The sequence below is a fragment of the Mauremys reevesii genome, linkage group 10 (genome assembly GCF_016161935.1).
Source record: "Mauremys reevesii isolate NIE-2019 linkage group 10, ASM1616193v1, whole genome shotgun sequence".
NCBI classification, from domain to species: Eukaryota; Metazoa; Chordata; order Testudines; family Geoemydidae; genus Mauremys; species Mauremys reevesii.
Window position 1 is genome coordinate 33,149,416 of NC_052632.1, and position 26,947 is coordinate 33,176,362.

A 26,947-nucleotide genomic window follows, 5' to 3' on the forward strand; every position below is an offset into this window, starting at 1 on the left:
CGGCGGTATTGTCTATCAGGACCTGCACCACCTTGCCCTTCAGGTGGGGCAAGAAAGTCTGGAAGGCCAGGCAAACCTCTCTGAGCTCCCTGACATTGACAGAGAGGGCCAGATCATCCTGCAACCAGCAGCCCTGGATTTCATACTGGCTGGGCCTGCCACAAGTCTGGGTCCCCTACTGCTCCTGGGAGTCAGCGGTGGGGGGCTCAGGCCCCAAATGAGGAGTCACATCCATGTGGCTCCAGAGTGGACAGGCAGCCCGAATTGGGTCCTTTGCCTGATAGCCCATGGCCTTTCTTGCCGGGTGCTGGGGAGCCGTATTTCTTAGTCTTCTTTTTGGGCACTGGCAATGGAGAGCGGTGCACTATGCACAGAGGCCAAGGTACAAGGGGTAGAGTCCGGCCAGGACGTCTCGGAAGCCAGTTGGGAGGGCAGTCTCCATGAGGAGAGCCCTCAAACGGATATCACACTCTCTCTGGGTCCTGGGTCAAAAGATTTCACAGATACAACACTTGTCCTTCACATATGATTCCCCCAAGCACTTGAGGCAGCTGCTGTGTGGGTCCCTAACAGGCATAGGCCTGTTGCAGTCTGAGCAGGGCTTAAACCCAGGAGACCAGGGCATGCTCTGCCTGGGGCAAAGTCCCTGATGGGACTCTAACTTCTAACTACACTTAACACTAACTACTATAAACAAACTATTTACATGGCCCTAAGGCTCAAAGTCAGAAGAGATGAAACCGTTAGGTTTTGCTATGCAAGGAAAAGCACTCTGATAACCACCACTGGCAGTAAGAAGGACCGGAGAGGGCACAGGGCCAGAGGAACTCCAAAGGGACCCTATGGATACCACTAAGGCAAAAATCTCCAACAATCGTGCATGAGGGCGCGCACACACCTAGAAGGAAATCGACATGAGCAAGCACTCGAAGAACTTTTTGTATTGTAATTACTTTCAGAAAACAAAAATGACACAAAAAAATACAGCTTAATGAAAGTTAATACAGCTGTTTACTTTATGTTTTTATTCTATGCCTATCACCTTAGATATTTAAGTACCACTGTAGTCATACACTTCTATCAACATAGCTATTTTATAGGAGACAGTATTGGTAAAAGCTTTTTGTAGTAGTTTAGATATAAATGGAATTCTAAATATACATTTCAATAGAATCAGCATAACCTACATATTTACCCAGCTACCCTTCAAGTTTTATTTAATATAGTATTGCCACTTTTTTCTTCTTCTACATTTTAAGTGGGATTCAAAATGGACAGTCCTTGTCTACTTTGAATAAGTTAATGACCAAAAAATTGCAGTCGCAAGTCATGCCACAGTACTTACGGCCAGAAACCATGAACTTCCCACTGCATGCCTTTTATTCAAGTCACTATTCATACGATTTTTTTTAATTCATGCATTTGCTAACAGTCTATCCTAAAGAGGGAGGCAACTAGCTTTCCTGTTCTAGTCCTGATTACTTCTATGCTTTTCCTCACAAAGTTTGTGTTTTCTTTTGGGAAGTCTCTTACGATTTCACTGTCACTAATGGAAGTGCACCAGTTACAGTAGCACTGTTTCCCCCCCCACCACCACCACCCAAATCGCTAATGTAGATAAGATGAGAGGGTATGTATGTCTTTTTTCACACATCCAAACTGTAACTGTTAGGAAAGGGAGTCTTGAATCCTACGTTGCACAAACAGCAATTTAACAATAACAATTACACTGTTTTTTAAGTGTTCTTTTGAAGAAGCAGCATTTGTAGTTGTAAAAATATCCCTGTTGGAAGTTTAGGCATTAAAAGAATGAAAATGGTTACCTATTCTACAGCAACTGCAGATCTTCAAGATGTGTAGTCCACATAGGTTCCACTTCTAGTGTGCATGCATCCCATGCACACAAGATGATATTCTTTTGACCAGTACTGTATACTGGTGCTGTGCCTGCACTTTGGATGCCTGCATGTCCTTCCACCCGAGGGCATAAAGAACAGAATGGGCCAACTGTCCCTCAATTCCTTTGCCAATATGGAGCCCAGATGGCCTAGGACTCCAGAGTAGCAGGGAAAGGAGAGTTAGGCATAGACTATATGTGGACAGCACATCTTGAAAAATGATAGTTGCTGTTTTTCCTCTGAGTGATTGTTCACATGGATTTCACTTCTGATGACTTGCAAGCTCTGATCAAATCAGAAGGTGGATGCTAGGCGTTCTATTGAAATAATGACTGCAGAATATCACTGCCCAAGACAGCATCAGCTCTTGAGGCCTCAACTGATGAATAATGCTGGATGAAAGGTGGACTAATCCCCATGTAGTTGCACATTTCTGACAGGGATGCTTCTTAGAGAAGTCACATACTTCCTTCAACACAGCTGGGCAACATTAGACTTTGGACTTTAATGTTGCACCCTATATGGAAGGATATTCTAGCACTTTATATGTTAATTGACTAAGCCACACAATTTCCTGTGTGGTGTGTATTAAAAACAGAGATAAACTGAAGCATGCAGAGGTTAAGTGACTTGCCAAACATCACACAGAGTCAGTGTCAGAGTTCGGAACAGAAATCAGGAGTCCAGGCTCCCTGCACCATGTACATCAGTAACATCAATCATCATGCTTTAAGGCATTAACTGGTCTGCAACTGAGATCAGGAAGAAGTCTCTTCCCCTATGATAAGGTAGTGCATTATGAAGTACTGTCCAACATCACACACAAGATAGTATGGTGTACACCTTTCCGAATCCTGGTGGAATGGGCTCTAATCTGTATGGGTGCTGTATTTAATATAATTAGATACCCATTTAGACAATCTTTGGCTGGATATTGCCTGACCAAAGTGGCCAGTTCAGTGGTACCATCTTGATGCCACGGACAATAAGAAGGAACCAAAGGACAGCTGAGCCTGCTACACCTCTTATGCCCTTGGGGGACTGGGGGGGGCAGTTGGGGATAAGGCTAGAGTATCCAGTGTGTAAACACAGTTCTAACAGAGACTGCTGGACAAAAAGAATCCAATCTTGTGTTTATGGGGCATATGCGCACTAGAACTGGAATCCATGAGGACAGTTCTTCATAAAACTGAAGTACACTCTGCATTTTAAATATAGATGACAAAAAATTCTAAGTTTGCAACTTACAAGTTTTCTTTAGAAGTATCAGCATGATCACCTACCATCCTTTCTGTAGCAATGCTCCAGTTCTAATCGATGCATGGTTGAAACATCTATAACTTCAATAAGCCCAAGAGATCCATCCATACGACCTACTAATAATACTTCTGGAGTGTCTCCTGTCCATGTTGCAGATGGCCCTTCTTCTGGCCAAGCAAGAGCAGATACCCAGTGTGGCTGAAGGTCTAATAATCCTTTTCCTCCTAAAACCGCAAAAAATCTGTTACTATAATATTTCATTTTACTACACATTGAAAGACCAAAGAGTACCTTTCAGAGGACAATGTTGAAAAACTATGTATACAACTGGGACATATACTACTGATGATCCTTAAAATCTTTTAAACAGACATATGGTATATGATTGCAAAAGTAACTGGTTACTAACCTGCCATGAAACAAAAATCAATATAATGTCTCTAACAGCATCACATATTGAACTAATCTTCAAACAAATTACTCCAGAAAAAGTAATTCAGAGAAGAAGGAAGTTAAATTTTATGAAAGACTGCAGCATGCAGACAACGATGCTTTCTCCTATGGAATGCCAGTAACCATATAAATGAAACAATACACTGAACCAAGCATGCGTCAAGCACATAGGAACAGATCTCTGTGGAAACATTCAAGATTGTCAAGGACTGTAACCATTGATTTTTGTAAACATTAGGAGTTAGCTAGGGATCCTACAGCTGTCAAAAGGATCAATGCTCTTCTCCTTTCAGAGTTAGTCTCAAATGTACCATTTTGAGCATTCTAGTGCACCTATGGAAGGAAAACGGAATCTTTTTGAACTGCTTTTAAAAGAAACTATTTATACAAACTTTTAGAGATACCTTGTTTAAATGTCAAATATATTTTACACCCTATAAAAAGAATAGTATTTATAGGCAATGATTGCTATTGCAGTAGGCAAGTCTAAAGCCCAGCAAAAATTTCTATGACTCTTTTCTGGTTCAATGATAGGCTAGAAGGATTCATGTTAACTACTGAGTTTCCAATACCTATGTTGTAACAAATGTTGAAAAAAGGCACTAAGGTGCTAGTGAATTAGCTGGGTTCAGAGCACCTAATGAAGGATGGTTGGCATATTAATTGGCAAATAAATCTGCTAAAACACCTACCTATACAAAAGTGCCATTCTCAGCAGTTTTTAAATAGCTGTCAGACACAGGTTATACTATTAAAAATAAATAAATAAACATGTGCATCATACCATTGACTTGCCATATGTTCACCATTTTTTCCAAAGCTCCAGCCAGATACTTGCCACTGATGCTCCAACAGATAAGAGACAAGCTAGGGTCACTGGGTGACCCCAGACTTTCTTCTGAATCACCTTCTCTACAATAAAACAAAACAGTGCACTTAAAGTAGGTATTTCCAACTGGAGAAAATGAGAAAAAGTTTAATCTATTAAAGATCTGAGTCATTCTCTGTACTCCCCTTGCTGTTATTGCAGACATACAACCAAAGCATATTTTCTCAATTTTTCATTCCACTTCATCCCCTAGTAAAGTTATCAGAGAGACTCTCTCTGTAGTTAAATTTTGCAGCTAGCTTTCTATAATAGTCCTAATTCTGACTACCTCTGACATTGCCAAACTAAACCAACCTGCCTGAAACATCACAAACTTTATCTTATGCCAAAGTAGAGTTTTCTGGGAAGTCTCAGGAAAACCAACAGGGAAGATGAGGTCTAAGAACAAAAGTTAGAAGAGGTACTCTCTCGTCTCGATTTCTAGCCCCAATTCTACCCCGCACTGGGGCAGCTTTGCACGGCTCAACTAGAGTAAAGCTATTTTAAAGCCAGTTTAGCCAACCACAGTAGGATCACTGATTAAAGGTCTAGAAAACATGACCTATGAGAGAAGATTGAAAAAATCGTGTTTGTTTAGTATGGAGAAGAGATAACAGAGGAAACATGATAACAGTTTTCAACTACATAAAAGATTCTTAAAAGGAGGGAGGAAAATTGTCCTCCTTAACCCCTAGGATAGACAAGAAGCAATGGGCTTCAACTGCAGTGAGGGCGGTTTAGGTTGGACATTAGGAAAAAATTCCTGTCAGGATAGTTAAGCAATGGAATAAATTGCCCAGGGAGGTTGTGAAATCTCCATTATTGGAGATTTTTAAGAGCAAGTTATACAAATACCTGTCAGGGATGGTCTAGATCAGTGTTTCCCAAACTTGGGATGCCGCTTGTGTAGGGAAAGCCGGCCGATCGCGGCAGGTAAACAAATCGCAGCAGCTCCTATTGGCCTGGAGCAGCGAACTGCGGACAGTGGGAGCCATGATCGGCCGGACCTGCGGACGCGGCAGGTAAACAAACCGGCCTGGCCCGCCAAGGGCTTTCCCTACACAAGCGGCATCCCAAGTTGGGAAACACTGGTCTAAATAATACTTAGTCCTGCCATGAGTGCAGGGGACTGGACTAGATGAACTCTCGAGGTCCCTTCTAGTCCTATGATTTTATGATCACCTTAGCGTAACAGGATTTTTTTTTAGAGTGCAGAACTGCTATAGCAGCTCTTGTGACCTCCACTTCTCTGTGACTAGTGCAGAGGGTGCGATCAGGGTATCCCCACACCTCACATATCCTATCAACCCGTTGGGGCCACTGGCAGCCAATGCAAGTTGCAGTATTCCTCAAGCTGTTCTAATTTATGCTGAGGGAACAGCTCAGTAGCACAACGACACCAAGATAAGACAGTGAAATGATGGCTTTAAGCCATCATTGACCCTCCCCACCAGGCCGGCTTTAGGCACTGCGGGGCACGATTTTAAAGAGCTGCTGCCAAGGACAGCGGCGGGACTTTGGTGGCAGCTCAACTGGCTGCCGGTGCCTTCAGTGGCACGTTGGTGGAGGGCCCTTCTTCCACGGCAGAGATTGAGCTGCTGCCGAATTTTTGAACTGTACAAAAGTGTGTGTGTGTGTGTGTGTGTAAAAAAAACCCGCCAGGAGACAGCTCTAACGCAAGTTTGCTAAAGCCCATAACAAATACATACTTCAAGAAACTTGCAACCAGTACATACAAGTACCTAAAATACATAAATGCCATGAGGAGAAGGGAGTACCACTTCCTGCAAGGCCAAACGGCCTAGAGAAATAAGCAGTGGAATGCAAGCCCACAAGTCCTGAATTCTATTCCCACAATTAACCCAAAAATTACCTTAATACTTAGTACATTATAAACATTTTTTTGGGCCATATCTATTGCTCTTTGAAATCAAAGGAAAGGCTCCCACTGATTGAATGGGCATCAGGCCCTTCGTTAGGCTTCTTAACATCCCTATGAAACAGGTAAATATAATTTGATATATCCCAACTTTACAAATAAGGAAGAATAAGCATTTAAGAAGTTCAGAGACTTGCCCAAGATGTCACAGCAATTAGGAAAACAAAATTAAATTCATTGAAAAGTACATTTAAGTCAATGTATTTGTAAGTTACCCTCAGTATGACAGTCCCTCTTTAAACTTATATTTTTCTTGCTAATCTTTGTTTGTTCTTTGTTTTTTTATGTATTATTTCATAATAAATTTACCATTCTCAGGTTAACAAAAAAATTTTTAATCTCCTTACCTGGACTACTACCTCCACCTTAAATTTTAGGATCTCTTCTCAGTTTTAAATAATTTACTTTTGATCATTTTTGTTATTTTAAATACCGTAAACATCCCAAAGAAGAATAAGAGCATCCTACGCTCAGGCAGTTTCCTGTGCTCATGGGAATACCCATAGGATTGCCATTGTGGAGCAATTAATAACTGACTTCCATAAAGAAACAACTTACAATTTGTTGAATACACATGTTTGCTGCAATGAATATTGCTTCTTTGTTACATTCCACACTCTTATAGTCCCATCATTCCCACTAGTTGCCAAAAGTCCCTTTTTATTGCACCAAACACATGTCATCACCTGCAGAAATTAAATTAACAAGTGTAAAACCAGAGTTTAAAATTTAAGGATAGACACATTCATCTCATGCAACTCATTAAGTTTGCCTGATATGGACAAAGCATTAGCCATATTATTTAAATCAATTATACTAAACAGAATTCAACAGTGCCCAAGAAGAAATTTCTTTTCATCATACAGTATTGCATAATTAGGCGCATTATTAGGAGTACTGCACACTGCTGTGAATCATCTTCCATAGGCCACTGTCAAACAAAATAGTAAACGAGACAGATTATCTATTATGCCAAAACAAATTATTACATGTGTGCTTTTAAAACAAATGTATAAGAAAAGACTTGTAATAATTCAATTGACTTTGTGTGTTTATTTTTTTAGATCAGTTTCATGAATCCTACAGATTTCAAAAGGTCTCAATTCTGCAACGGGCTCTATGTTGGCAGATCCCCCTGCATGGAAATCTAGTGATGTCAACAAGATGCTGCTCATGCAAAGCCATTTTTGCAAGATCAGTGCCTTACTTATTGAAGCCGACACTAGAATAAGGAATTTGAAATGTAGTTACCCTCATTCCCCACCCATCTTCCAACTCATTTAATTTGTCGTATTTTGGGCTACAACTTACTGTGATCCTCTTCCCATTCGTTTCTTTTGTAAAAAGAGGGATTAAGCAATGTTAAATCTTAATTTTAAAACATTTGTAGCTACAACAACAAAATTAGTAGCAGAAGGCCAAAACCTTTGATAAAAGTAAGCTGCACAGCAGCAATAGGTTAAATGTTTTATGGCATAAGATGTACCAAACAGTATTTATCACTACAAAATGTTATTTATCTTTTGTGGGAAAAGACTTTTTTTTTATAAAATACCAGAAGTCTGTTGCTTTGCTTAGCTTATACAGTTATTTAATTACTTGCATTTTTTCTGTGTTCTAAAGAAAGAGGCCAATACAGAATAAATTATACATTAAAAAATCTATTTTGGGAGGAATAATGCTTACCCTGTTCTGATGAGCCTCCAGTTTTATGAAGGAGCATTTTCGTAGATCTCCACCCATATCAGCAAGGGTCTGAGGGCTAATTTGGTTGTCTCGGTCATGTGCTGCAAGAGTTCGCACAAGCTGCTGTGCAGCCCACTGCCTATGTTGTGACGACAACCTTGAGGAAAGGCAGCAAGCTGCTAATGCATTAGCCAGCTCCAGAGGGCCTACAGCAGAAGGATCATAGGGAGGATGGGCATACAAATGGGCAATTAAACCTGCTTAAACAAAACAATGAGATGATGTCCAAATGAATATTGATAGTATTAAACAAGCCAATAAAACATTACCCACAATTTCCAGAAAGAACAAAATTTCTGCAAAAAGATTGTTTTTTTTTAAACTAAAAATACCACAGAGCCATCTTAAATTTGGAAAAACTGTTCTGAAACAGACTGAAAACCAGCCATCCTCTAATCTTTTTTTCCACAAAGCCCTTCAGAAACCCTTTAGATTAAGGGCGAAATATTGTCCCCATTAAAGTCAATAGGGAAACTCCAATTAACATCACTAGGCCAGGATTTCATCCTAAAACACCAGGCTTTTTAAGGCCCCAATCCTGCACTGGGATCTATTAGCGTGAGGTATGATGCTAACAACCACATTAACTTTTGTTCTTTCATTTAAGAGGGTTAGATCCTTAGCTCTGTGCCTAATGACACTTCTGTGTTTGGTGGCATGTGGAATAGTAATGAAAAGTGGGTAATGATTGCTTTGAGTATGCTATGTATCTAATCAGGAATTAGTAAAGTACATCTTTTACTGTGGACTGTGTATGCCCATAAAAAAGGCTAGAGCTGGAGCAATCACTGTGATTAAGAGTGAAGCATTTTACTTTCTGTGGTCCCTAAAGAGATGAAGTTTTGACATGAATAAAATCTCCTGAGGGCTTTTCTCCCCGCTCCACTGCCTCACTATAGGGGCAGAGTTAGAACTGAATGCCTAAGCTGTGGATTTTTATACTTTCAAATATTTGGGTTTCTTTCCAAGGAACAACCAGCAACTTGAAAATCACATTTCTGCCTGAAAATTTTGCATCTCTAGTTGCAACTATAGTTGCACCTCTAGTTAAGTAACACCTCAGATTACTCTCATTGAAATCAATTAGTGAAAAAACATCTAATCTTTCATTTATTTTGTGAATGTGACAGCAATTTATGTATAGGCAGTTTCGCAGTGTCCTGTGTATAAACAGTTTTACTCTTGTAAACATCAACAGGGAGCACAAACCTCTTAAAATAATTTAAAAATTCAGGACATACCATATAAAGGGTGCTCTGTCAAAAACTGGATTTTTTAAATTAATCTATTTTTTAAAAATTAAGGTGACAATGTAAATTCAAGTTCCAATCTGAATGAATTTCCTGGGTTTATAATGGTGATTTTTATGAACAATTACAAAAAACTCTTGCAGGGTTTTTTAAAAAAACCATATAGTTCTCTTATGTGCTCTCAAGCTTAACTCCAGTTTAACAAATCTATCTGGGACTATAAATGAGAAAGTGCAGATTTTTGTGAATTATACTGACAAACTATTATTTTAAATACAAAAAATACCTTTCTTTTCAATTTCTGCTTTATCATAGTTCGGCCTCAATTTGGCCCCTTTGTCTGCCAACAATGCTACAAGTGCCTGAGTTACCACAAAGTTGGGTGATGTTACAAGCTTGTTTTCTTTTGCAATTCCTCGCAGAAAGCTTGGCAAAAATTTTCTTTGAATTGGATCATCAACTGTAGTCAAATTTACACCAGTCGCAGCAGAAATCAAGTTCTAAGAGAAAGGCAATCAAGTGAAAAAATTAAATTTATCCAAATGTTTTTAGTCAAACAAAAATAAAATCTAAAATGTATAGATTTTTCAAGAACTGCAGTTTATTTGTAGAGATTATCATTTGCTAATCAACATTCTCTAATTATGCAAATATTACATACAAAACATAATTCAAGACCTGTATCCCACAAGCTAATTGGACTGAATGGACTCCTGTGCCAGCGTGAAACAGGTTGTTTGTTGCTTGCTGGTTCAGGGACAAAGAGTTGAATGTGTTGTTATTGTCATTAATGTCAGCTAGGGAATTTAATCTATTGGAGAATTTTGAAAGCTTAGAAAGTTGTGGGTAGGAGAAGCAAAAACAAGGTATGTAATAAAATCAATTACTTCATCTCAGAGTAGTTATAATTCCTTCACTTGCATACACTTCACAGTCAGTAAAAGCAAATCAATCATGAGATTGTGTGCTACAGAGGTTATAGATATACATGACACCTTGCTACATATATCCGCTTTTTTACCTTTTTTCAAATTTGAATGTACAGCAGTGCGTATAGTCGACTCAATAAAATGTAGGTAATTTGTGTAACCAAAGATTGTTCCCTTTTAGAGTAACCTGATTAAGCAGCAGCAATTTAAAAAACCCCCAACAGATTCATGTTTTCCTTGGCAGATATACATCCCTAGCATCCAAATAAAGATACACGAAGTTACCAACAATAAAACAAACTTGTGCTGAAACATGAGGGAAAACTCCAAAAAGGGAATAATCTCTTCCATTTTACTTTCATCTTGATTCTTTTATAAAAAGTAAGGTGATAAACATAAACAAGTTTCAGCTACATTTTTCAAGCAGTCCTTTGTCATGGAAATAACTTTTCACATCCAGTTGCACATTGTATGGTGGAGCATGTTAGTGCCTTTTTTATGTAAACCATTTTCCACAAAATTTACCACTTCAACTCTCATATAAAAATTTCAAGGGTAAAATACCAGAGTTTTAGGCAAATGTTTGTATAGAAATAACAATCCTACCTGTGTACACAACTGTACCAGCAGTTTTGCAGCACTAGGAGTATTTGATGCCAAACAGCCTACGGCTGTACTCAGGTACGCCAGGCAAGATATAGGCTTGCTTGTTTTACTATGTACTCCTCTAGAACGCTCTGTAGAACTGGACATAGTGGATGGACTTGTTGAAAGGCCTGCTCTCCCTGCAGCAGCCAGGCACATTAGTCGAACCAAAGTTCGGATATCTGTTAAACCCAAGGACTCAAGACCAGCCGCAAGACTACAACTGGACCCACTGTCAAAAAAAAAATAGCTTTAGTTTAGGTGGTTGGTTTTTTTTAAATGTTAGGTACATAGTAGGAAATTTCATCTTGCATACAATGTAACTATGACTAAGAGCCATTAATAAATAGAATACTGCTTGCTTGATTAGTGGGAAATTATTTCCCTAGAAAAGGGTAGGAGAAAGGAAGTATTACCCCCAGTTTACAGATGGGGAACTGAGAAAGAGTGCTGATCTTGCAAACACGAATGTGCTAAATTTTAAGAATGTGTGCAGTTGAACTTCAGAAGAAGGGACTACGCATGCTTACAGTTAACCACAGAGATAAGTATGCGCAATACTGCGGACTAAGTAACTTCTTAACATCCACATCTGCATCCTAAATACCCCCATGCTGTGGTATGAGGGCATAAAAGACCCCTGTACAGAGGCAAGAATTTAACCCTGATCTCTTCACTCCATATCAAGTGCCATAACCACAAGACTACCCTTCCTTTACTGATTTAGCTTTAGAAATTCTAACATCTGTCTTGTCTATTAGACTGTGAAGACTGTAAGCATTCCAGGGAAGGGATCATCTTACACTATGTGTTTCTACAATGTGCAGCACAATTGGGCACTAATCTCAGTTGGGTCCTCTAAGCATTAACCATTATATATAAAGGAAGAAGTGTCTTTTAGGGAAGGAAAGTGAAGAGGCATGGCAGACTGGGGTAAGAGATGGCACTCAAAAGAAAGCCCTCCTCATAAAAGCAGCATCAAATTATTTAAAATAAGTAACACTGGCCCCACCAGATAACAACATTGAAGCCCTAGCAAATACAAGTTGATAATTAAATCCAGAGGAAATAAAGAATGTCACAAACCTAACAGACAATAGTGAGAGTGCTCTCATAACCATGGTTCTTGAAAGAAGCACTTGGGCTGCTGCTGTCACTCTTCTTAGTGCCATAACACGGTCATGTGGATTTACTAGAGCAGCAGCTTGTTCCCCCAGGGTTATCCTGCCAGACGAACTTTTTTCTATGGAGCCATGACAGCCTTAAACGTAAAAATGATTTGAATTAGAGTTAAACAAAAAGGGACAATTATAGTGTGCTATTAAACACAAAACTACTGTATACAAATTAATACAAATGTTGCAGATTTCAGTTTGTGAGTCCTTATAAGAACTAAGCATTTTTTGTATACTCCTAAATTTCTACACCCAATTTAGCCTCTTTTAATTTTCAGCAGATTGGGAACAATTTGACAAGAGCCAAAATGCATTACAAAAACCCTTCAAAAACAGTGGGCTAGAGACAGACAATCTGATCTCCTAGCATGGCCCCCTGTGAGAAGTTCATTTAAGTTACTGTAACTCCCCCAGGGGCTCAGAGGTCCATGATAGTGAAGGCCATTGCAGGACTGGGGCAATAGATGTTAACAGAAAATCACAGGTTGAAGTTCTTTTGTCAATATAAAGCGTCTTATCCCTCCATCACTACAGCTTCTCTAAAAAATAGGAAAAATTAAGGCCTGACCACATTTCCTGATCTGGGGAGGCTGGGCAGACTGACTGACCCATGATATCATAACTGCCCCTATAAGCACACACCAAAGAAAACAAAATGTCTATACTTTAAATTAGACTTGAAATATACCTCCTTCACTCAAATTTACCTATCTGCATCAAAGTCTCCTCCATATTGTTGGTGGCTGTGACCATTGCAACTGATGCTCCTAGTGGATCGCTGTCAGGGAACTGAACTGCCTCAGGTACAATATGGCGATCATTTAACCCCAGGGGGCCAGCCAGTAACTCAAATTCCTCTTCTCCTGTCAGCTTTTCATCTTCATCAACATCCAACATATCCCAGTCTTCTAAAATTGGAGAAATAAACAAGGGTTAGGCACAAAATCAAACTAGTGCATTTGTGCATTTAAATAATTTCAATGGATTTAAGAACCTAGGCCTAGTGTCATAAAATATGAATTGCAATCCATATCCTGATTTTTATTAAAAACAACCCTCATCTTTAAAGGCTTGTATAGATACAGTACAACTGAAATTTAAAAAATCTAAAATTGCTACATTTGTACAATTTCTGTATTTCTTGTATAAAAAAGTTGTATGGATAACATTTCTCAAAAGTAAGTGCCATATGTTATGTGACCACTTGTAGCATCGAACTAACTAGTTATCCTTTATATCCTTTAATGTACAGAAACGGGAAACTCAAAGAGAAGGTTACTCACCTGGTGCAGTAACTGAGGTTCTTCGAGATGGTTGTACCTGTGGGTGCTCCACTGTAGGTGTCTTGGAGACCTGAATTCTAATCAGAGATTTGTAGTAGCAGTACCCTGTTGGCCGCTCACGCGTGGCAGCCATCTCACACCACTCCGATAAGTAAATGGGCTGATTGAGGTGGAAGGGGGAGGCAACCTTGGGCATGAATTTGGGATGTGGTCGCAAGATTACTTTGTCTTTGAGGAATATGGTATAAGGTGGGTGTGCCAGTAGGGCGCTCTCCCACCCTTCTTGCTGACATGATGGCTATGAGGAAGGCGACCTTCATGGAGAGATGTAACAGTGAGCAGGTCATGTCTGAGAGGCTATGCTGGAGAAGGAATAGGGTAGTCCTGTTCTAATGCCTCTCTTGGTAGGCGACGGCCCACCAGAGGCAGGGGGAAAAGGGGAAAAAATCCTCTCTTCTCTCTTATTTGTTTGGTAAATGGGAAAGACATTTTAGAGAGAAATAAATAAAGAAAGGGTACTAGTTGGAAAAAACTAAAATAATAAGGAATAGCTAAAGCTGTTGAGGGTGCTGCTGTTGTCCCAACAGAAGCCAGGGGTGGTAGAGAAAGAACTTTGAGACAGCTGGCTGCGCACATGGGGTAACCGCTCGGAGTGGCGCAAGATGGCTGCTGCACGTGCGCAGCCAGCTGGGGCACTGCTACTACAAACCTCCAATTAGAAGCGCAGAGCGCCAGGACACCTAAAGTGGAGCACCCACAGGGACACTCCTCCAAGAAGAACCAGCAGGTTTAGTGCCAGAAGATTCCAAATGCTGCAGTTAGTGAAAAGCCTACACCAAGAGGTGGGTTTTAAATAATGCAGTAAAAATGTCCAGACTCATCCTCAGATATATATTCAAAGAGAGTGAGTTCTAGAGGCAGTCACTCGGAATGCCTTGCCCCCATATTCATTACAAAGTACAGTAACTCCTCACTTAATGTTGTAGTTAAGTTCCTGAAAAATGCGACTAAGCGAAACAAAGTTAGGTAAATTCAATTTCCCCATAAGAATTAATGTAAATGAGGGGGTTAGGTTCCAGGGAAATTTTTTTCACCAGACAAAAGACTATATATTTTTTATTTTATATATATATACATACATACACACACACACACACACACACACACACACTTTAAACAATTTAATACTGGTACACAGTGATGATGATTGTGAAGCTTGGTTGAGGTGGAGGAGTCAGAGGGTGGGATATTTCCCTTAAAGTTAAATGATGAACTAGCAATTGGCTGAGCACTCAAGGGTTAACTCTCTCACCCTACAAGGCAGCAGGAATAGAGGGAGATGTGCACATTTCCCCTTTAAGTACACGGCCTTATTAATTAGATCAGCTTGCTGAGACGGCAGCTGCTGCAAGTTCCCTCTGTCTTGAGCCCTGGTGTGTCCCCCTGCTCTATGGAAGGTGGGGTACAGGAGCAGGGGGGAAGGGGGACACCCTGACATTAGCCCCCCTCTTCCTTCCCTCCCCCCTGCACAGCAAGCAGGAGTCTCGGGGAGCAGCTCCAAGGCAGAGGGCAGGAGCAGCACATGGCAGTGGGGGAGGGACAGCTGCAATTGCTAGCCTGCTGGGCCGCTGCTGTACAGGGAACTTAGGGGAGTGGGGACCTGATAGGGGGAGCTGATAGGGGGGCTACTGGGCCACCCTGGTTCCAAGTCCCCACCAGCTAGCTGCAATGGGCTGCTCTTCCAGCAAACAATTGACAAAGCAGGTGGCTGCCAAACAATGTTAGAAGAGAGCATTACACAACTTTAAACGAGCATGTTCCCTAATTGATCAGCAATGTAACAACGAAACAACTTTAAGTGAGGAGTTACTGTATTATGAATGTGGGTTTGGGCTTTGTGCAGTTACAGGGCCATTTTTACTCTTTTCCCTTTTCAGAGGATATATATATATATATATATTTAAAAAGAATAATTTAAAAGTATGATTTTAGTGATAAAAAACCTGAGAGGAGAGGACAGTGGAAGGAAAAATATACTCCAAGCCTCTTGATGGGATGGGATGTAGTACCTTTTGTCAGCTTGTTTACACATGGATGGGACAGTAGCTGGGGTTTGCTACATGGTGCAGGCTAGGTTAAACAGAGCATCGTTGGTGGGAAAGATCTGCTACCCTTTTTATAAGGTCTTGGAAAGCCTTAAAAGTCATCAGTATAAGAAAACTGGAGAGCCCTGGCAGCCTCATATGGTAAGGATGAAGACTTGTAACAAGGTGGAGTTTCTTACTTTTCTGTTGGTTCCTCCTCTGAGAGATGTATCTGTGGGGCAGGGCCTTAGGGCATCAGTTAATGCTCCTGACAAGTCCTCTTTTGAGGGTTGCCATAAAGAGCCCCATGGATTCCACTAAGCCCACTGATGTGCAGCATAAGGGAAACAGGCAGGACTCCAAGGGTGACCTTGCCAGCATAGCCAGGTGTGCTTCCTGCTAAGAGCCTCCCCCTTCAGTGGTAACCTCAAAAGAAAAAGGCTGGAAGGGAGAGGACCCTTGTACAGCCAACTCTGAGTCAAATGAGGGAAGTATGGAGTAGTGCCAGTACCCAGTTGGCAGATTGGCACCAGGCCCCTGCAAGAAACCTGTACTTGCATCGGTACAGAGGTTTGAAAAAGAGGACGGTGAGACAGTGCCAGATAATGTTGTATCACTACCATCCAGAAATAAACCTCAGTACCCTCAAAGAGGCTGCATGGAGACCGTGTTGGTAGCAGTAGGCCAGTCACCAAAGATGAATACGAAGGGCAAGTAGGCTCTTGGAGGTACCAGTGATTTGGGCTCTTTAAGGATCTGCAGGTCTTCATGAGATAGGAGCCTGGACTGTACCAGGGACTCTGGATTGGGTTCCTCAGGTGTCAGAATGTCAGGTCGTACTGAAGACTGTACCAAAGTGTGATCAGTACAACTTTTGCTTCTGGCTACAGAAGACAGTAACAATGAAGACTGCACCATAGCTCTGGACTTGGGAGGCACTAAGCCCAGTGTTCGTGCCGCCTAGACAGCTTTTCAGTATGCAAATGGTCGTCTTAGCTGGTACTCTGGACACAGTCCTAGAGGGAATGGGAGCCTCAGTGGCACCAATATTGGGATGTGAGGTAGGCACGGACTTGTGGACACTGCTGACAAAAATCTCTGATGAAGAGTGCACTGTCTGCACACTTGGAGTAGTGTCCCCAGGGGTGTTCCATGTTACAAAGTAGTTGTAACATGTTACAAAGTAGTACATTTATGAAGTATTGAAAAAACATGTAACAAAAGTTTCATAAAAGTAATATGTATCTTCAAAAACTCAAGAGTAAAGAAATACCTTCATAGACACTGTCTTGCTTGCCTATTAAGTCAGGAGCCTGGCCTTTGTACCTGCACCAAACAACAAGAATATTTTATTAACAGCATACTAAGTAACAAAATGTCTCAAAAGAACAATGATATACGCACACATATTTAAAAATAGAACTATATTACAGTTAGGTAATATGTAAAATGTTTTCTGAGGATTCCTACTCAGGAACAATAGTCTATATTTAATAAAAGGCCTGTTAAGAGTGGGAGTCTTATAACATACATCCTCCATTTTGTGATACTGAAAGAAGGATCCAGTGCTAGTACTCCTAAAAAATACTGTAATAGCTTCATTTTTAAAGCTGCTGTGCCAATCAAACTACTTACTTGTTTCTTAGTAAAATGGATTTAACAGGGCTTGAATCTAGGCTCCAAGACTTGTTTATTACATGTATTTTGGAAAATTATTAGAAGATGAAAGGATTTAATTTTCCCTTTCCACAAAAGGTGTGATTTTAGAAAGATTTTTAATCTCAGTTACCACCAACAATACTGGTACAAACTGTAAAGCCAGCAAACCAAACTCTTCTTAAGATGAAAACGTCCATCAATGTTTGCAATTTTCCCTCTTAATGAAATTTCCCAAACCTTACGAAATCTCCCACAACAATCTTCTTTTGTACCTTTCTGATGTTGATGTCTTGGATTTACTTTTCAAGGCCAAATATTTCTCTCTGCAGCTGCCACACAATAGGTAGTATGGATTTCCACTTCCACATTCACCACCAAACCATCCATCCACATAGGAACCATTGCTACGATAGCCTTGTCGATTTGCACTACGTCCACAACCAGGGTGATTTCTTTTCATGTGTTGATTGAAGCTGACAACACTGGATTCACACAATTCACAAACTACCACTTCTTCTCTGTCTTCAGACTCACAAACATGCTGTATAATATAATTTTCATATGAAATGACTAGATATAGAATAATTATGCTCATATTAGAAATGAGTATTTCTATTTTTAAGTGGGTTTTTCTATTTATGTCTGTTAAGCATGCATGACAGTATTTGTGCTGTAGGTTTTACTTAGAAGCAGACCGGAGGTGGCTAAGTTATTGTGGGTGGGGGAAGGTGGCAGGTGTCCTTCCCTTTTTGATTGTAATACATTTCCATTAAAAAAATCTTATGTTTGTGCACTCTCTCACCTTGATCAAGCCCAGTTTAGCTAGCCCGACCTTCTCATGTGTAATAACTTGTTCTTCAAAACAAGTATAAGTAGTAGATCTTTCAATTTATGCTTTCACAAAGTATAGAAAGGATGATTTAAAAAAAAAAGGGATGGGGGGGAATCTGTCCCAATGTGTCACATTATCAGAACTTCTGCCTCTAAATTCCTTACAATCTAGTCCTCAAGAATCATTCTGCTTCAGCCTACCAAAGACTGTATGAGTTATTCATTTATTCATTCATTGGCAGAGTCTGGATACAGAACAGGGAAAAAACGTAATAATTTTTCAGACTGTTGGCTACTACATTCAGTGAGTGACACTGATTACTGCTCAAGTCTACATACACCGTACACCAAAGTGTCTGAATTTGGAACTCACTGATTGAAGATGGCAATTCTACCAAAACCTGGTAGTACTGTCAAGAATCTCAATTTAAACAGACTTACTAGGAACTTAAATACACACGGCCAAATTTTCAAATTCTGCCTTTAAAACTGCACATGAAAACATGTTCATATCGTCTGACAATCAGGTAACTGTGCATTACAAAAACCCCCACAAGTTTCGACTGAGCGTACTAATTTGTGAAATCAGCCAATAAAGCTGTATACACAACGTCTAAGGAAGCTGCAGTTATTAAATTTATCAATCCCATTCTAATTATAGGGAACACTGAAAATACCACAATAAAGGCAAATACTGTATGTGAGCTAGTAATACTAATGTTTTAACAGAACCTACTGTAACATGCATAGCAACACTGAACACAGTCACACTAAGATAGCAAGTCTAATGCACCTGTAAATTACACTGTTGTAAATCAGGACTAACTCCACTGAAGTCAATGGAGTTACACAGATGATAGGAGAACAGAGCCAACTATATCAACTTTTGCAAAACTGAGGGTATGTCTACACTACGGGATTATTCCGATTTTACAGAAACCGTTTTTTTAAAAAAGATTGTATAAAGTCGAGTGCACGCGGCCACACTAAGCACATTAATTCGGCGGTGTGCGTCCATGTACCGAGGCTAGCGTTGATTTCCAGAGCGTTGCATTGTGGGTAGCTATCCCATAGCTATCCCATAGTTCCCGCAGTCTCCCCCGCCCATTGGAATTTTGGGTTGAGATCACAATGCATGGTGGAGCTAAAACAGTGTCACGGGTGAGTCTGGGTAAATGTCGTCACTCAATCCTTCCTCCGTGAAAGCAACGGCAGACAATCATTTTGCGCCCTTTTTCTCTGGATTGCCCTGGCAGACGCCATAGCATGGCAACCATGTAGCCTGTTTAGCCTTTTTTCACTGTCACCGTATGTGTACTGGATGCTGCTGACAGAGGCGGTACTGCAGTGCTACACAGCAGCATTCATTTGACTTTGCAAGGTAGCAGAGATGGTTACCAGCCCTATTGCACCATCTGCTGCTTTGGAAATTGGTGATGATGGTCATATTACCAGTCATATTGTACCGTCTTGCTGATGCTGCTGCTGTCATGGGTGCTCCTAGCTGGCCTCGCTGAGGTCGGCCAGGGGCGCATGGACAAAAATGGGAATGACTTCCCAGGTCATTCTCTTCTTTATGTTTTGTCTAAAAATAGAGTCAGTCCTGCCTAGAATATGAGGCAAGTCTACTAGAGAACCAGAGAGCACAGCCGCTCCGGGTCGGAGCCCCAGATATCCTGCAGAAATGATGAGCTGCATGCCATTCTAGGGGGTGCCCCTGCAACCACCCCACCCATTGCTTCCCTCCTCCCACACCCCTCCTGGGCTACCGTGGCAGTTATCCCCCCATTTGTGTGATGAAGTAATAAAGAATGCAGGAATAAGAAACACTGACTTTTTAGTGAGATAAAATGAGGGGGAGGCAGCCTCCAGCTGCTATGATATTCCAGGCAGGACATCTCCATTACTCATTAAAGGGTGTGGGGGGAGAGGAGCACAGCCTCCCACTGCTATGATAGTCCAGAATCTCCATTAGACATGAAAGGGGGTGGGGGAAGAGGAGCTCAGCCTCCAGCTGCTATCATGAGGACGGTTACCAGCCCTATTGCACCATCTGCTAGGACTGAATCTCCAGGACACAAAGCTTAAAGAAGGGAATGACCGGGAGTCATTCCCATTTTTGCCCAGGCGCCCCTGGCCGACCTTTCCGAGGCCAGCCAGGAGCACTCACAGGATGACGACGAGGACGGCTATCAGTCATTTTGTACCGTACCGTCTGCCACCAGGGAGGGGAAGGGAGAAGATGCTGCTGTTTAGCGCTGCAGCACCCCGTCTACCAGCAGCATCCAGTAGACATATGGTGACATTGAAAAGAGGCAAGAAACAATTTTTTTCCCTTTTCTTTGAGGGGGGGAGGGGGAGTAAATTGACGACATATTCTCTGAACCACTGGCGACAATGTTTTTAACCCTTCAGGCATTGGGAGCTCAGCCAAGAATGCAAATGCTTTTCGGAGACTGCAGGAACTGTGGGATAGCTCGAGTCCTCAGTCTCCCCTCCCTCCCTCCGTTACACTTGTCACACAGCACTGCATTGAGTCCCTGCTGTGGCCTCTGTTTATCATAGCCTGGAGATTTTTTCAAATGCTTTGGCATTTTGTCTTCTGGAACGGAGCTCTGATAGAACAGATTTGTCTCCCCATACAGCGATCAGATCCAGTATCTCCCGTACGGTCCATGCTGGAGCTCTTTTTGGATTTGGGACTGCATGGCCACCCGTGCTGATCAGTGCTCCACGCTGGGCAAGCAGGAAATGAAATTCAAAAGTTCGCGGGGCTTTTCCTGTCTACCTGGCCAATGCATCCGAGTTCAGATTGCTTTCCAGAGTGGTCACAATGGTGCACTGTGGGATACCGCCCGGAGGCCAATACCGTCGAATTGCAGCCACATTAACCCTAATCTGACATGGCAATACCGATTTCAGCGCTACTCCCCTCGTCGGGGAGGAGTACAGAAATCGGTTTTAAGAGCCCTTTATATCGATATAAAGGGCTTCGTTGTGCGGATGGGTGCAGGGTTAAATCGGTTTAACACTGCTAAATTCGGTATAAACGCGTAGTATAGACAAGGCCTTAGAGGTAGTAGTATTATTATAGGATACTGTCACAAAAACAACAAAGCCTCTCAATCCTCTTTATATGACTACAATGAAGGGGGAAAAAGCTAATCTGGACTAATGGTTCCCGCTAAATACAGAAAACAAACTTTCACTGCTATAACGAAGATACAACTGAATGATGAACAGGAACTTTATTCCAGTGTCAGTTTCGTTTGTTTGCTTTGTTTGTTCTAACTGAAGAATGGTTAGCAATTGTTTTATCCTTCTACTGCTTTATCCCACATAAATTTAGCAATCTAGTACAGGCGTTTGTTTTCTAAAATTGGATGTCACGATCAAAATAAATTAGCTAATGTACGACTTATTTCTTTTCTTAGAGAAGAAACTAATGAAGTATGTGCAGATGAACACAGCAAGAATCAACAGAATAAATTAGTTATGTACAGCTCTCTTCTCATTAAAGTGATGCTACAAACATCAAAGTAGCTTTAGGCACTATTATGGTTTAGAAACTCATTATGTCCAAGCAGAAAGCTATTAATGCAATGTGTTATTTTATTTGTAAAATATGATTTTGCAAAAAGCAGTATGTAAGTAAAAGCAGCCCCAGCTGCAGTCACACACACCCAAGTAGGCCAATCCAATACCTCTGGGATCCACATTCCCAGAATATCATTATCACTGGCCAGATCCTGTCCAAACATTGCTTCCATTGCTTCATCATCAAGGTCAATTTCTAACTCTTCATCCAAGTTGAAGTCATATAAGGCTCCTGGATCTTGCTGCAAAGATATTCCCTCTCTCCGACTCTGATTTCTGTGAGCCTGTACAGAGCGGTATAATCCCGCTCAAATCAAAGAGAAAACATTCTTTACTTTGCATGTAATTAAAAAGATAGCCCATTCAAAAGCTTTAAAAAAATACTAGTAGTAAAATTAATATATTTTTATTTACTGCTGTATAAAAGAAATTAAGCTAAATATATACTGAAATATGTACAAGCAGGATTTATATTTGTAAAGTTCCATATTAGATGCTAAATACCTTCTTCTCCCAAATTTACCAAATGAACAAAGATGTTCGAACCATTTTAGTGCACTTACCAGCACGTGCTAGCAATGTCCTGGCAGCTAAATCAAATTTGTGTCTCCTTGTTACTGCTGACCGACCTCTTGAAGGGGGTCCACTTCCAGAAGCTGCATTCTCTGCATGATCCATATTATCAGGACTGGGAGAATAGTTTGAATATTCAACAGGTAAGCCAAAAAACATTTTGCATGGATCGTACAAAAAAAAAAAAAAGTGAAAACACTGATGGTAGTAAATTCAATTTTCTCCCTCCAAAAAAGGAACTTCAGAAATTTATCATCTTGTGTCTATGCATATGTATACTATAACGCCCATTAATAGTGAGAAGGAGTTGCATGCATGTGTTACATCCGCAAAAGAACACAAGAAGGCTGACGTGTCATCCTTGACTTACTCTGCGGGGCCTAGACATTGCAGGAGCCTCAGAAAAGTATTCATTTTACATTCTGCACACTACTATAGCATAAACTGGGAAACAACAGAAATATCAACATCTGTTTATCTCCTCAATCACTCTCCCTTTTTGATAAACGTAAGGATATTTGTATGGAAAAGTAATCTTTAAATGTGTGACTCCTAATATTTATTCTTCACCTGAAGTTAAGTCTCTGTGACATTATAATTATCTCTAGAGCCAGTAATTGTGACACCCAGGGCCGAATAGCGAATCAGGATTAAGGAACCAAACAAGATAAACTCGGAAGACAAAGTGACACGTTTTTCACACAAATAATACTTCCTACTAATAAAAATTTGAATGGACTTATAAATAGGCCTAAGATTTATGACAAAGGCACAATTGTTTCTATATAAAATGTTTTTCCCCCTCACAATTTGCTATATCTACTCTTTAAAGGACAAAATCGTTCTTATGAGATAAATATCAATATAAAATAAAACACTATTCTTTCCTTTCTAGAGAACAGAGTTTAAATCTACCGGGGTCAAGAATGTGATTAAGATTGTTGACTTTAGTTTAGTTCCTGATTGATGTATCTCTTCATCGTAAAGTCACCACCTAATTTAGCATAACCAGCACAACTGAAAGTGCTTTTGTCTGACAGGTATTAACATTATCCCTCTCCTCAGGAGTGGGCCATAACTTAAAAAACTTAAAAAGGAAGTGAAATTAAGGAATGCAGTCGCATTATAAAGCTTAGTGAGAAAACATGCATGAGCACTACGTTTAAAAAAATGAATAAACTAAATATCCAATGAAATTTCTCTTTTCATTGTAGTCAGACCATTAATATCATATGGTTTAATTATCTTGGAGGGGGATATATTCAGTTTACTTTTTTCTTAATAAACACAATACTGTAAATAAACAAACAAAAACTAATTTACTGATAACTCCACTTCTACGCATATACCATTGTACAAAATTAATTCAAAGTGGTATTTTGGAGTCTTCTTCTGGCAACTACCAAACTGCTGAAATATCATCAGCAGGGTTCATACAATCAGAAAAGAACAACATTTTACCTTTCACTGAAACCTTCCTCCATTTCAGTGGCATCAGCTGAAGGGATATCTCCTGGTGATTGTAAATAACATTGTTCACTAGATTTTCCACTGCTTCCAGAAACTATTGTCCCATGATGTGAATCTGCAGTTCCTTCTGACTGGGGCTCTTCATCTTCTTCATTCCCAGGATGCTCTATCATCCACATGGCCAGCACTGTGATATTCTGAGCATCCGCTTCTCCTCTTGCGCCTGAAAGGCAAGAAAATCTTACCTTATAATTTTATATCACTGTTGATGAAAAAATCCATTTACTCTTTCCATAATTGGTCATGGCATTTTTTAGTTCAAAGCTTATAGCATATAGTGTTCCATTAAAAAAATCTGTTTCATATTAAACTGTGTTTTCAAGTGTAACAGGTATTATTCAACAAACAGATCACCTGTGGCTTCCATAGCTTTTGCAATTTGCCTGAGAGAGAATCCCATTTCTAACAATGGAACAGCAATGGCAGGTGGAGGAGGAGAAGTTGAGAGCCGACTACTTGGATCTGACAAAGCTAAGAGAAAGAAAGAAAAAAGTTAACTGATGTTTGCATAAGTTATCAATATGCTTTTGCCTTTCTTTGGTCTTTTGCATTTTATTAGGCTTCTTTAATCATTTATTCCATTATTAGTTGAGGATTAAGAATTAAAGAAAATTTGTTCCCTGAGAACTTTCCTTCTAACATCTTTACTAATTTGCAGCTCTGGATCATCTCCTTTCCATAATAAAACCAGAGAGAGTTCCTCTTCCTTTAATTGGCCAGATGACAATTTCCAAGACTATATAAACATTGACTTGATCAATTAAGGTCAATGCAATTTTAACATTTTGAATTAATTTATTTATTTACATCCAGTTGAAACCCTACCAAGCTACTCTTAGATTGGGTTGACTAAGTCCAGCTTAGTTGGACTTGGTTCAGAGGATCAACAACCTTGAAGAGATCACACCAAGATATTTTGACATAAGTAGCAGCTAGACACATTTGCATAGCTGCTGAGGATACTTCAAAGTCCCTTTCAAGGGTGTGTTTTATTTTCCTGCAACAGAGTCTTTCAAAGGAAAAATAATCACCAATTGAGAAGGATTATTATATGCTTGAAAAGGCCAACATCTCTCCAAGAACTGCTGCTCCACAGCTTAGAAGAAAAGAAAAAAAGATTTACTCGTTACTTGCCATGAAGGTGAGGATTAATGTGTGAAAGCACTAAAGTAGCAAGAGAACTTGCTGCCTCCTAATCCTGATGTTGGAGGCAATGCATCTGGAGAGAAAAAAAAATGAGGCAGTCTAGTGGCTGAGCAGACAAGTTGCTAAGCAACAGTCTGAGTTGCCAAAAAGAGCACTGCAGAAAGGAGACAACCAGAACTATAGATTAATAAAGATGTTATAAAGGAGGAAAACATAAGTTGTATACCTCTATCCTGCATCATTCTGGAATATGAAAAAAGTCTCTCCCCCTCAACACTTAACATCAAATCTAGAGAAGTTCATTTAGTTTTCATGTTTGAGTGACTAACATATGAGCTGACTTTTTCTTATTATAATATTATTACTACTATTATATTATAAGGTGAACATTTTACTGAGTGATGTCAATGTTAACTCTGACATCAGCAGGAGGAGGGATTTACTGATGCAATGTACAAATTCTAATAATGGTGCTTCCAACTGGATATCATCATTCCTCAGATAAGGGGTAAATAGTCAGAAAAAATGGTGCTATTTAATTACTCTACTCAGTTTCAACTTTTTATATATTACTCAGAATAGAAGCTTGCCCCTGTAACTCACAGGCAGGAGAGACTATATTTCAGAAATATATAGTAATGATGGATATTAGGAAACAAATCAATACATTCTAGAGTTATAAGTGATATATTCTAGCTTGTGATGGATCACTCGACGTTTGTTCTGTTAAGCAACTCTGTGAGCAAAGACCAAAAAAACCCTAAAATAATATTCTAGAGTTATTTATCATAGTTAATACCACCACCTGTTCATTCTGGTACCTGGCTATCAGTATGCACTCTATTCAACTACTTATAAGCACAAATTTTAACTTTTTTTTTCCTAGCAGTCAGTTGCTGGCTTTTAGTACTAAGCTCTCTACCATAAGATTTTAGTTATTACATGCATACTTAATTTTATCAAAATGTAGACTTCAAATTAGTTAATGATGCCTTATAAGCCTACTCTGAACATACTTAAATTTATGAAACTCCTATGTTTCCTATGTTATTTGTTGCTTACAAGTATACCTGTACGATTGGCAGGTCTTGCAGACTGGGAATCAGGAGAGGTCAGACTTTGCCTCCTTCCCACTTCATCAGAAGGAGATGTTGGTAAAGAGGATATTGGAGGCGTTTGTGCACGTCTTGTTGGAAGTACTGTAGTGGTTGGGTAACTTGAGAACATTTGCCTTTCAAAAAAGGAAAAATGTATTTAGACTACACTACGCTGTCACACTGTGGAGTCTTGCACCAGGCCTACCATCAGCTAGTACTAACCTAGTTAGAGAGAGGGTGGGCACTTAAAGATAAATGCCCATGCTACCTCGACAGCAGAACCCAGTGCAGTTTCATATAATTTAGGGGGCATTATTCTGGTGTGAAGGGCCTTGCAGGGACAACATAATCCATATGCTGTCACAGGGTAGCTCAGTTCTGCAGTGTGCCTCTGCACAACAGCACACAGGAGTGGGTAGTGGCAGGGTATGGGCTGGACTAGGATATTCACCATCAGAAGAACTCTTCCTTCCAACCTCCCAGAACATCTGCTCAGTGTCCATCCCAGCTATGCTGGCCAGAGGATTTGTCCTTTAGGATCTAAATGTTTCAGAATGCGAGGTCTCCTACTGTACTAGTCCTCAGTTCCTATCTGGCTCAAAACATCCCCTAAAGAGTCCTAAGAAGAGGGAAGATTGGTATGGATCTGCAGAAGCAATAACTCAAAATTGAATTCCACTGAATGCAAAGAAGCGTTCCTTCTTCATCATGAATAGCAGATCTACACTGTAGGAGACTGACTAGCAGTATCACACTATGACAACTGAGGAGAGTTTCAATACACATGGTCTGAAGGACAACTCTCTTGAACCAAAGCCTGATCTAGATCCAGAATCAACAATAATTAATTAAAATGTTAAGTGTTGGCAGCCTTTTAAAAAAGAATCCAATAAACAAAAACCAGGACATGAGGAAGGGTATGAGGAAGGATATAGGGAAAGTATTTTTAATAGCTTCCAGTTCTGGAACATTAAGATCCTAAGT

General features: G+C 40.2%; 1 protein-coding gene across 9 annotated transcripts in view; it reads right to left on the reverse strand.

Annotated features, from left to right (window-relative positions):
• HERC1 (HECT and RLD domain containing E3 ubiquitin protein ligase family member 1) overlaps positions 1-26,947 on the reverse strand; it is a 216,959-nt gene that overhangs the window by 39,228 nt on the left and 150,784 nt on the right. For 6 of the 9 annotated variants that reach the window (XM_039490822.1, XM_039490819.1, XM_039490821.1 and 3 more), the window contains 15 exons: positions 25,937-26,097; positions 24,075-24,191; positions 23,652-23,883; positions 22,181-22,305; positions 21,704-21,924; positions 17,462-17,730; positions 16,804-16,856; positions 12,871-13,071; positions 12,075-12,249; positions 10,950-11,220; positions 9,701-9,914; positions 8,105-8,364; positions 6,977-7,104; positions 4,396-4,523; positions 3,182-3,382 (listed from right to left, as the gene is read on the reverse strand). In XM_039490822.1, the coding sequence (XP_039346756.1) occupies positions 3,182-3,382; positions 4,396-4,523; positions 6,977-7,104; positions 8,105-8,364; positions 9,701-9,914; positions 10,950-11,220; positions 12,075-12,249; positions 12,871-13,071; positions 16,804-16,856; positions 17,462-17,730; positions 21,704-21,924; positions 22,181-22,305; positions 23,652-23,883; positions 24,075-24,191; positions 25,937-26,097 (2,756 nt within the window). The remainder of the gene's footprint in view (positions 1-3,181; positions 3,383-4,395; positions 4,524-6,976; positions 7,105-8,104; positions 8,365-9,700; positions 9,915-10,949; positions 11,221-12,074; positions 12,250-12,870; positions 13,072-16,803; positions 16,857-17,461; positions 17,731-21,703; positions 21,925-22,180; positions 22,306-23,651; positions 23,884-24,074; positions 24,192-25,936; positions 26,098-26,947) is intronic. The other 3 variants (XM_039490820.1, XM_039490823.1, XM_039490818.1) reach the window with 3 other exon arrangements.